This window comes from Fonticula alba, assembly GCF_000388065.1.
Source record: "Fonticula alba strain ATCC 38817 unplaced genomic scaffold supercont2.1, whole genome shotgun sequence".
NCBI lineage: Eukaryota > Rotosphaerida > Fonticulaceae > Fonticula > Fonticula alba.
Window position 1 is genome coordinate 1,963,605 of NW_009242971.1, and position 11,312 is coordinate 1,974,916.

The 11,312-nt window shown below is 65.3% G+C and overlaps 3 protein-coding genes across 3 annotated transcripts in view; 2 read left to right on the forward strand and 1 right to left on the reverse strand.

Annotated features, from left to right (window-relative positions):
- Positions 1 to 1,498: 1,498 nt before the first annotated feature.
- Positions 1,499 to 4,572, forward strand: H696_00433 (hypothetical protein; the record flags this gene model as incomplete). Its single annotated transcript, XM_009494286.1, has 2 exons — positions 1,499 to 3,640; positions 3,927 to 4,572. The coding sequence occupies 2 exons, from the start codon at positions 1,499 to 1,501 to the stop codon at positions 4,527 to 4,529; spliced, it is 2,745 nt and encodes a 914-aa protein (XP_009492561.1). The 3' UTR covers positions 4,530 to 4,572.
- A 1,824-nt stretch (positions 4,573 to 6,396) lies between these two features.
- Positions 6,397 to 9,762, forward strand: H696_00434 (hypothetical protein). Its single transcript, XM_009494287.1, has 8 exons — positions 6,397 to 6,798; positions 6,948 to 7,182; positions 7,289 to 7,581; positions 7,771 to 7,959; positions 8,119 to 8,439; positions 8,609 to 8,800; positions 9,030 to 9,253; positions 9,425 to 9,762. Exons 1-8 carry the CDS (start codon positions 6,526 to 6,528, stop codon positions 9,666 to 9,668), a joined length of 1,971 nt encoding a protein of 656 aa, XP_009492562.1. The 5' UTR covers positions 6,397 to 6,525; the 3' UTR covers positions 9,669 to 9,762.
- Positions 9,763 to 10,011: 249 nt separating this feature from the next.
- Positions 10,012 to 11,312, reverse strand: part of H696_00435 (hypothetical protein) — a gene marked incomplete at its 5' end in the record, with an annotated part of 3,693 nt that continues 2,392 nt past the window's right edge. Inside the window, one exon of the mRNA XM_009494288.1 lies at positions 10,012 to 11,271. Within this exon, the coding sequence (XP_009492563.1) occupies positions 10,595 to 11,271 (677 nt within the window). The 3' untranslated portion in view covers positions 10,012 to 10,594. The remainder of the gene's footprint in view (positions 11,272 to 11,312) is intronic.

Below are 11,312 nucleotides of genomic sequence, written 5' to 3' on the forward strand. Positions count from 1 at the left end.
GCCCTTGTGCTGGAAACGCCCGGCGCCAGCCGGCCGCAACGGCAACGACACCACCCTCCTGGCCACATGCCCACGGCACGCCGGCCCGGGAGGTAGGTGGCGCAAGACACGCGGCATGCTGGCCCGGGACAGGCACCGGCATGCTGGCAGGCGCCCCGGGCGGAGAATGCCACCGGCCGGCTGCCCAAAGGGGATCGGCCGCGCGGCGCCGCCCCGTGCGGTGGCCCGTCTGTCCCGCTCGCCGCAGGCCGGGCCAGTGCCCCCCCCCCCCTCCCCGAAGGTCCAGTGTCGGCTACGGCCGCACACAATGCCTGGCCGAGCGTAGGGAAGCGCGCGGAGGCGGTGGCGGCGGCCTGCCCGGGCAGAGCCACGGCCATGGCACTCGGCAGACTGTGGATGCCGGGCCCGGCGCCCCGGCAGCGCCGAGTACTTCGCGCCGGCGCTGGTGCTGCAGAAATGGACAGTCACCTACGGCACACCCATACACACACACACACATACATATATACACACACACACCGCGTGCTGCTCAGGCCCCTGGGCCCGCGGCGGCGTGCCCCGCCTCCGGAGGACACTACCCCTCTGCCTGGAGAGGGTGGAGTCCTGCCTAAGGACCCCAGCCCTGGCCATGCCCCTTGCGCCGGGCCGCGATACTCCTGCGCCCCCGGCCCCCTGGCGCGGAGGGGCCTGGATGGGTGCCGCCGGGCACGGGTCCGAGGCCGCGAGGCTGCAGCCGGCCCCAGCCAGGTGGCAGTTCGGCCAGCCGCACAGCCAGTGTCCTTGGCTGTTGGGCCTGCTGGCGCGAGGGTCTCCTGCCGAGGCTCCACCCGGGAGACGGGGGCGCGAGAGAGGTGCGGCCGGGGGAATGCTCCAGCGCACCCGCTGTAGCGCCCCTCGACAGGGGTCAGGCCGAGGAGGAGGGGCGCGGGGGGGAGGGGGGGTGGGGGGGGGGGGCAGTGGCGCTGGCGGCATCGGCGGTCGCGGTGGTGGCAGGCGCGAGGCCAATCCACCCTCCTTTGCCTCGGGCGTCGGATGCAGGTTGAAGTCCGACCGCCTTGGATTCCGGAAATGCTGAGCCCCGGCCACTGCCGTTGCACTAGCACACACCTCTCCCCGCCTCCTGCCCTCTGCCTGCCACATTATACACACATACATACACGCGACGACGCCCCTGCGCACAGCCTGCCCCTCCCCTCTGCTGCCACCCAGCGCACACACACACACACACACACACACACACACATATACATACATACAAACAAACAAACAAACAAACAAACACACGGGCATCCCCCCTCGTAGAGACTCTCGGTACGTTTTACACACCGGCATCTGCTTGATGCTTGCGCCTTCACCTTATCCCAGGGTCGGCCCTGCTTGTGAGTCCCCTCGAAGACTATCCGCCCACACGCCCTCACACCCGCGCGCCTGCACGCCGCCCACCCCCCCATCCGGCCCTCGCTGACCACCCTTTGCTTGGACCACCAGCCCAAACAGCATGACCATGGCTCCTGCCCCTGCGCGCTGCCACGGCGGCCGGCGCACCGGCGCGCTGCTGGCCACACTGGCCCTCAGCGCCATGGCGGCCTCGGTGGCCGCGGCACAGAACATCGGCTCGGGCTCGGCCGCCGGCCCGGTGGACCCCATCGACCAGCCCCCCCGGCCGCCGGCCAGCCTCATCCCGCCCGACCGCCAGATCGACCCGACCAAGTACTTCCAAACCGGCATCTACCGCTTCGGCTCGCAGTCGGTGTCCGTTTGGGCCGTGGACCCGACCAGTGGCCTGTTTGCCCGGCCCCCGGCCGGCAACAACAACAACAACAACAACAACAACCAGGCCGCGCCCGAGCCCACCGAGGCCCTGAGCTCCGGCATCCCGCTGCCCCCCTGCCCGGTGGGGACCGAGGGGCCCAGCTCCGAGACCGGCCCCTGCATCGCGGCCAACCGCACCCCCGAGCTGGACTACGTCCGGCCGAGCCTCGTGCACCTGGGCGACAGCGGGGCCAGCATCCCGCACGTCGTGGCCCAACACCTGCCGGACTACTACAACAGCCGGGGCTACACCTCGGCCGACCTGGCCAAGCTCCTGCTGCCGGGGTCCATCGAGCACTTGGACCAAAGCACCATGCGCCAAATCCGCGACGGCACCTTCGACGCCACAAGCACCCTACTGGGAGCCAACCCGGCGGCCATCACCACCGGCACCATGCCCGACGGCCAGACAACCCTGGTGTTCGTGGGCCTGCGTAACATCGGCGCCGTGGCCATCTACACGGTCGAGGAGAATGTGCCCTTCCCGTTGACCCGCGGCGAGGCCGAGGCGGCCGCCATGCGGCCCCGGGCAGCCGACGAAAATGCCGGCGACAGTGCCGGCGGGTCCGGCAGCGTCAGCGGGCCCGGCAATGCCAGTGCCCCGGGCAGCGAGGCCCCCGGTGACGCCGCCGCCGCCGCCGCCGGGCCCGGCACCCCGGTCAGCCTGCGCTTCTGGAGCATCCACAAGGCCAATTTCGGCCACTTGGAGCCGGCGCACTTGCTCTTTGTCCCGAGCCCCGAGCCCCGGGTGCCGGCCCGGCTGGTGGTCGGCTTCAGCCAAAGCAGCACCCTGGTGTCGTACGACATTGAGCCCCTCTATCCGGAGGGCGAGGCGCCGGACCCGGCCACCGGCGGCCCGGCCCGGCTGATGAATGGGGTGAACCTGCGCGAGGCGGGGACCTTCGCCGCGTCGACCCCGGCCGAGGTGGCCGGCTCCGGCAGCGGTGTGCAGGAGGTCGATGACCCGGACAATCCGGCCCACCTGCCGACCCTCTTCGAGCCCATGCAGACCGGCATCGATGGGTTTGTCGATGGCCTCCATGACCCGGTGACCGAGCGGCTCTTCTTCATCAACAGCCTGCAGCAGGCGCTGTATGTGTTCGACGCGGCCACCGGGCTGGCCGGCAAGCCGCGCAGCACGCTGGACCTGCGCCTGTACGGCTACCCCACGGCCCTGGCCCTGCATGATGGCGTGCTGCTGGTGACCATTGCCTCGTGTCGGTCGGGGACTCGGTCGCGCCGCTGTCACGATGAGGCGGCCCACAACCGCGGCCAGCTGGCCATGCTGGAGGCGGCGTCGCTGCGGCGCCTCGGTGTCGTCCGGGTGGGCTACCACCCGACCGATGTCGAGGTGTCGGCCGACGGCCGGTACATCGTCGTCACCAATGCCGGGTATGCCAATGACGACCGCGACGGAGCGGCCGAGGCCAAACCCTACGACCCGGAGCAGGCCTCCAGCAACGAGGGCGAGCTGGCCGGCGGCAGTGACGCCTCCGGCGACTCGGGCTCCCTGCCCTTTCCCTACCCCTTCGAGTCGGACTCCGGCGATGTGCCGGCCTTCCCCAACGGCACGGACGACCTGTCGCCGATGCCCGAGGTGGCCGGCCGCCTGGCCCCCAGCTCGGCCATCCCCATGCCCACCATCCCGCCGCCCAACAGCACCGTCATCGACCCGCCCGGCAGTGTGTCGGTCATCGTGGTCCAGGAGAACGGCATCTTCCACCAGAAGATTCCCAGCCTCAATGACTTCGATGTCACGGATCTGGATTTCTCCGAGGGGCTCGACGATTCCATCATCCTCTATGACTCGAAGAGGCTCGACTTGGAGGTGTGTTTGGCGCTCCTCCCGCCTGCGCGCGCGCCCCTATGCCCCTCCTTTGCCACGTGTGTGAGAAGGCCTTTCTGCGGGCGGATGTGGGCCCGGGGGACAGGGGGGGGGGGGGGAGCCTGCCAGGGAAGGCCGGGCCTCCCCGCGCTCCGTGTCCCCCGCCTTCCCGCGGCCCCGCCCGCTCATCTTGCACACGCACACACATGCACGCTTGGACAAAAGTCACTGACGCACCTCTCCCACACGACCCGCGCCCCCCCGCCCCCTTCCTGCGCTTGCGCCGTAGCTCGAGCCCAACCGTGTGGCCTTCACCTCCGACCCCAGCGTGGCCATCATTACCATGCAAACCAACAACGCCTGGGCCATGCTGGACCTGACTCGGCTGGAGCTCGTCAACTCCGGCACCTTCGGCAGCCTGGACCACAATGACCCGGCGGCAGATGTCCCGGTCGACAGCAGCTCGGTCGATGGGATCCGCATGCAGCGGCTTCCCATCAAGTCCATGCGCATGCCCGGCGCCATGGCCCCCCTGCGGCTGAACAGCGGCCACACGGTGTTCGTGTCGGCCGATGGCGGGCGCATCCGCCGGCCCGGCCGCCATGCCTCCCGCCTGTCGGAGCTCACCTACGACCCGCGAGCCTTCCCCGGGGTGGATCTCGAGGGCTTGAAGGACCCCCGCATGGCCGGCGATCTGGTGGTGGCCAACTGGGCCTCCTTCGACAGCCTGTCGCCGGTCGACGGGGATGAGGACTACACCAGCCCCATTTTCATCGACAGTGGCAATGCCGCCGCCCCCGGGGCCGCTCGCGCGGCTGCCGGCCTCCTCGGCTCCGGGGTGGCTTCGATAGCCGCCATGCTCACCGCCGCTGCGGTCATGCTGGTCCTTTAGGGGAACCCCTACGTGTGCGCACTCGCGCGCACACACACACACACACACACTCTCACAGACAAAACGCTCAAAAAGAAAACCACGCATCCCTCCCCCGGCCCTGAATGGAGACATGGCGAAGGAGGAGGGAGGCCCGTGCTCATGCGTCTACTCACATGGAAAGAGGTGTGGCAATGCTGTGCCCGCATTCAGGCTGTGGCGCGAGGCGCGCAAGAGGCATCCCGCGTGAGAGGGTGAAACCGGGTAATACGCAAGTGCAAGTTGCCTTTCCCCCGCCCCCCCCCCCCTCTCACTTCTTCACCATCTCTCGGTGTCTTTGTCTCCCATCCCGGCCATAGAGCCGTCGAGGAAAAAAAAGCACGCGAAAGCGACCGAAGGGAAAAAGTGAGACACCAAGACCAGTGAATAAGTTCTCGCTCTCTCCCTCTCTCCTTTCCTGTCTCTCTCTCTCTTGCACTATGGGCAGACATATTCCCGACCCGCCCCCCCCCCCGTGAGTCCGCCTCCGGCCGCCATGGGTGCCCCTCCGCAGAGCCGCCTGGCATGCGCTCCCCTCATCACACGCATTTATACATATTTACTCCAATATGTATACAGGGCCCCTCACACCTCGTGGGGCCCCGTGAGAGGAGAAGGTCGCTCGCTTGGTGGCACACCATGTGTGTGTACACCCCACTCTCGCTCCCGCTCCGCCCCCCCTCCTCCATTAGAAGCCATATAGATTTCCCCGTATCCCTTCGTTGCCGGTTGCGTGTACACCCCCTCTCGCGCCCACTCGCATGGCGCGCACAGCATAGCTCCTCTGGGGATGATGAAGAGGAGAGGGGTCATCCTTTCAGCTGAATGCATGCCCCTTCTACCAGCTGGTGGCCACCTCCCCTCGGGAGGGATTCGTGCGAGGGAGAGAGGGGAACAAAGAAAGATGGTGGGAGGAGCAGGGAGGGCTCTTCGTCGCCTAGTTGTAGCTGTGAGCTCGAGAGATGGATGACGGAATCGGTCCAGGGGCATCCCCATCTGAGTGTGGTAATATGGCTCCCTGCGTGCTCTATGCACAAGCTGCGCACGTCCGACAGCACCAGTCCCCACCGTGTCGCTGTGCTATCTGCACCGCGGCCGGAAGGCGGGGGCTTGCTTTTAGATAGTGACCGGGGTGTCCTGTGCCCTTTGTCACCGCCGCCACCCTCACGATGACCTCGACCACCACCATACAGGAACAGGCCAAGGAGGAGCATGGCCAATGGGGAGGCCAGCACAGGCGCCCGGCGCATTTCCCCATCTCCCACCAACACACCCAATTACAGCATACTCCCTCCTACTCCAGGTGAGGTGTGTGTGAGGTATGGGCGTGCGTGTCGCGTGCTACGAGCGGGCTTCGCCCTACTTTTTGCGGACGACAATAGAACGACGAAGGACCAAGGGCGCGTCCAAAACGCATGGGCGCCAGGTGGGGGGGGGGGGGGCGGTAGGAACCTCGCCATCTTTTTCTTGCTCGGCTCTGGACGATCCACGGACAACAGAAGGGGGGGGGGGCGGGGCGGGGGGGGAGGGTGCGATTGCGGGCTGTGGGACCAGGGCCGTGTGCGTGATCCTCTGTCTGCTGCCCGCGTGACAATGTCGCGTGACCAGCGACGGCCTTCTCTGGTCGGCATACCCCCCAAGAGTGGCCCACCCGCCGGCGCCCGCCAGCCGCCCGGTGAGAGGATCCGTCAGGGCCTGGGAACTGGCCCAAGGCCCGATTGGAAGTTGGGCTTGGCCCCCCCCCCCCCATCCGAGCCAGGCCATGGGCGCCTGGGGGGCCAGAGAACTTGGGCTTTCCCTGGCCAGGGCACGTTCTCCGGGACGGGCATCTCTCTCTCTCTCTCTCTCTTTCTGGGCAGGGCCTGTTGGCGGTGTCCGCGACCGGCCCGGGGTACGGGAGGGAATGCTTGAATGATCTTCACTCGCCCCCCGTCCCCATCCGGACTTCTCGTCTTCTGTCAGATGCCGTCGACCGGAGATGTCCGTCCTGGACGCGGGCGCCTTTTTCCGGCCCCACACCCCGGCCCATGGCCCGGAGTCGGGGGCACCCATCGCCTTCCCTCTCTCCCCCCCCCCCTTGCTCCTCTCCCATCCCTCGCGCCCCCTCCTCCGTGCCTCACTCTCACTTCCAGGCAACCGGCAATCGGCCCGTGACAAGCAAGATATGGTGCTCGTCGACGCCTTTCGTCGCTACTTTGGCGACATGATCAAGGAGCCCGGCTTGAAGACCTTGATCCTGGACGAGGAGACCGTACGAACAGTCGCCACCACAACCGGAGCATCCTCGCTGGAGCCTGTAGTGTCTATCGAAGCTGACCTCCCCCCCCCCCCTCACACACACACACACACACACACACACTCCCCAATCCTCTTTCTCTTCCTGGCAACCGGACACCCCAGTCGGCCATGACCTCCCTGGTGTTCAGCCAGACGCAGCTGCTCCAGTCGGACATTTTCCTGAATGAGCGCCTGTCCGACTCTGGCCTGACCACCATCAACATCGGCAGCAACAACCCGGTGTCCAGCTCGTCGATGGCCTCCTTCAAGTGCATTGTCTTCATCCGCCCGAGCACCAACTCCATCTCCAACCTGTGCACCGAGCTGCGCAACCCGAAGTACGGCTCGTACTACCTGCGTACGTCCCTCGACCCCCTTGCCCCTGGTGGTGCTATCTTGTCCGGGCACCGGCGCATGATTGCTCACCCGCCTCGCTCCCACTCCTTCGGCATTGGCGGACGCAGACTTCTCCAACATCGTTTCCCAGGAGGACATCAATCGCCTGGCCAACGCCGACAAGTATGGCCTGGTGCAGAAATTCTTCGAGGTCTTCGCGGACTTCTATCCCCTGGAGCGGAACATGTTCTCCAGCGATGTCAAGAAGCTGTACATCAACGACCCGGAGTCCTGGAATGAGCTGGCCCTGCGCCGGTCGGCCGACTCCCTCTCCTCGGTCCTGCTGTCTCTGCGTCTGCGCTGCCAGATTCGCTTCGATGTCACCAGCCCCATGGCCCGGTCCTTGGCCACGCTGATGCGCGTACGTGGTCGCATCTCTGGCCCGTCCCCCCTGCCCGGACCCGTAACTGACCTCGCATTCCGGCCTCTGCTCCGCCCTTTTCCATGTCCGCTCGAACACACGGTCATATGCAATCCCATGTGTGTGTGTGTGTGTATGTGTATGTGTGCACATCCATATGGACACACAACCAAACACACGCACTCACAGGACCGCATCCAGCAAGAGAAGGCCCTGTTCGACTTCAACTCGCCGGCCACTCAGCTCATCATCCTCGATCGCCGGTCGGATCCCATTACTCCGCTGCTCCACCAGTGGACCTACCAGGCCATGGTGCACGACCTGATCGGGATCAACAACAACATTCTCAAGCTCAATGACAACAAGTCCGAGGTGACCGTGCGTGCCGCTTCCCTTCCGGAGAGCCTCCCTTTTCCTGCGGTCCTCAACACACGACGCCCCCGGCCTTTTGTCGGCTGCCTCTTCCCCCCCCCCCCCCCCTGTCCAGGAGCCTCACACCCTCTTTCCCCGCCACCGCCACCATCCCCACAACCGCAGGATTACGTGTTCAGCGAGATCCAGGACCCCTTCCTGCGCGAGATCATGTTCACCAACTACGGCGACCTGGGTGATGTCATCAAGCAGCATGTGGCCAAGCTCCAGGCCAAGACCGGCAACAATGCCCGCCTGGACAACATCCAGGACATGAAGCGCTTCATGGAGCAGTTCCCGGAGTTCCGTCGGCTGTCCGGCAATGTGGGCATGCATGTGTCCGTCTCGACCACCATCAGCAACATGACCGACAACAATAAGCTCCTCCAGGCGTCCGAGGTGGAGCAGCTCCTCGCCACCGAGGACGAGCAGAGCTCATATGTCAAGGTGCGCACCGGACCCCCGGGCCTGCGTGCACGTTGCAAAGTGGGCTGGGTTTGGGTTGGGGCCTTTTTCGCTCGTTCTCCCCGCTGACGGTCCATTCGCCCGGGGATGCGCCCTCGCCTGCCTGCCTGCCTGCCTGCCTGGTGATCCCCTTCCCCCTCGGCCACTTCAGATGGTTGCCGGCCTGATTGAGAAGATGAGCCACTCCATCACTGGCATGCGCCTGACCCTGCGCTCGGTCATCATCTACGGCCTGCGCTATGGCAACTCGCCACAGAGCGCGGCCAACTACAACTCCCTCATTCAGACCTGGTTCGACTTCGCCATCCGTCTGGGTTACCCTGATGTGGATCGCGTCAAGCGGGTGCGTGCCTTTCTTTCCTCCCACCATCGCCACTGCCACCGCCTCCGCCATGTGGGACGAGCAGGGGGGGGGGGGGGGGGGGGGGGGGGCGGGGGGGCGCCCTGCTCGTAGCCCGCAGACACGCTACGCGACAACCTTCTCCGGCCCATGGCAAGCATCGCTAACTGCCCCGCACAATGCCTGCCTCCGCATGGGGCTTTTTGTCCGTTTGCGTGCTTGGCGGCTGTAGCTCCTTACCCGCATCCACGATATCACCGGCATCACTCGGAGACAGAAGGCCGGCATCACGCCTGCCCACCTGGACATCACCAACAGCAAGAAGCGCTTCACCGGTTTCGCCGGCGAGGACAACATGTTCACCAGCCATCAGCCGTACTTCCTCAAGGGCCTGGACAAGGTCCTGGAGGGAAGCCCCTTCAATGAGTGGGCCTTCATCGATGGCACCCCGACGCAGTGCGTGACGCCCACTGGCATGACGCCCTGGCATCCCCATTCTCCTGCGATGTGTTTGCACGACAAAAAGACATCCTAACATCCATATGGCCTCACCATCACCACGCGCGCGCGCGCTCGCATACACACGCACACACACACACACGCACACGCGCACGCACACTGGCCCAGGCTCGCCCCCGCTCGCAACGTCATTATCTTCTTCATTAATGGCGCCACTTACGAGGAGTTCCACTTTGCGGCGCAAATCAACAAGCGCGCCTCCATGGCCAAGCCAGACATCCCGGGCCAACACAACTACCGCCCGGGCAATGTGACCAACCCGGCACCCGGTACCCGGGTCATCCTCGGTGGCACGCATATCACCCGTGCCTCGGATTTCATGGACTACCTCCTGGAACAGGTTCGCCTTTGAATGCGACTCACCGCGCATCCATGGGGGACCCCCTGATGCACCTCCTCCTCCTTCTCTCGCTTCAATCAAATACACAGCGGTGTTCCTTCGAAGAGGTTGTTCCCTTTCCCCTGTTCACTGAGCTCTGTACATTCGACGTCGTGGGGAAAAGAGGGGCAGGGAGAGAGAGAGAGAGAGAGAGAGAGAGAGAGAGAGAGAGAGATCCCTTTCCCCACAAATGTCCGGAAAAATACATCCCACAATGCAGGCCCCCCCCCCCCTCTCACCTGGCGCCTGCCACAGGGTATCCGCCCCCGGCAAAAGGAGGGCCTACAAAGGATGTGCGCAAACGGCAGCCGCCGCCTCTTGAGTGACAACATTATGTATTGGATGATTGAGGGAGGGGGGGTTGGAGAAGCCGCCGTCCTCCCGGCAAAAAAAGGGGGGCGAAGGACAGGCGTATATGCGGCGCACGGTGGTGGCGGAGGGGAACAGTATATGCTCGCACTGCCCTCCGCAGACATCCCTACCCCGAAAAGGGCGAGGAGAAGGGATCGAGAGGGAGATATATATATATATATATATATATCGCTGGCGAGACACATGGACACACACAGACATACACACACGCCGGGCCACACCCACGAAGGGAGAGGGAGAGGGCAGAGGAGTCGGGACACGCATGCGCCTCCTCGGTATGGCTATCTCCTCCCTTTCTGACACACGCACACACATCCACCTGTACACAACGCCTGTTTTACAGGGGGGGGGGGGGGGAGGAGGGGAACACGGGAGCAGAAAAGGGGGAAAGAGGAGCAGAAAGAAGGAGAACGAGAGCGGGAGAGCGAGATAGACAGGGAAGAAGAAGCCTCAGCCCTCATTCGCATATGCGCCTCCTCGCGCGCTGCCCTCTCCTCCGATCGCCTTGGCCTGTGGCTCCGCCACTCTTAAACCTTGCGGCTGGACTCCTTCAGGCCGACGGTCCGGTTGAAGACCGGAGTGGCGGTGCCCGAGCCAACGGGGGCCGACTCGCGGTCCAGGCAGAAGAAGCCCACACGCTCGAACTGGAACTTGTCCTCGGGCTGGGCACCGGCGATGGAAATGTCCGCCAGGGCACCCTTGACCACCTGCAGGGAGTCGGGGTTCAGATCGGCCAGGAAACCCTCAGGGTTGTCCTCCGGGTTGGAGGTCTGGAAGAGCGGGCTGTACAGATGGGCATCGATGGTGATGGGCGACCCGCGAGCCGGGCAGTCGGCCACCCAGTGGATGTAGGCCTTGGGGCGCTCGGCGCGGGGGAAGTCCGCAGACAGGGAGTTGGGCTTGTACGAGCACTCGATGTGCTGGATGTCCCCGGTCTCCGGGCAGTGGACCACCTTGTCGCAGGTGATGACATACGCGCGCTGCAGGCCGACCGACCCGCCGGGGGTCAGACGGAAGAAGTTGGCCTGCTCCTCGGGCGAGCTGAAGGTCTCGCGGAAGTCCGACCGATCGATGAAGAGGGTCCGGCAGAAGGGAACCACATTCATGCCGGCCGACTCGTCGTGCGGGAGCTTGGGGTAGGAGATGTCCTCGATCTTGCCCTCCTCATAGTTGGTGATGATGACCTTGATGGGGTCGAGAACGACTGGCGGTCGCAAGGGCAGGGCCGGGGGGGGGGGGGGGGGG

Excerpts from the sequence above, each read along its gene's own strand:
- H696_00434 (XM_009494287.1), top strand. The coding sequence starts at position 6,526 with ATGTCCGTCCTGGACGCGGGCGCCTTTTTCCGGCCCCACACCCCGGCC. Across the intron at positions 6,799-6,947 it reads TGATCCTGGACGAGGAGACC|TCGGCCATGACCTCCCTGGT; the intron begins GTACGAACAGTC and ends CGGACACCCCAG. Across the intron at positions 7,183-7,288 it reads GTACGGCTCGTACTACCTGC|ACTTCTCCAACATCGTTTCC; the intron begins GTACGTCCCTCG and ends TGGCGGACGCAG.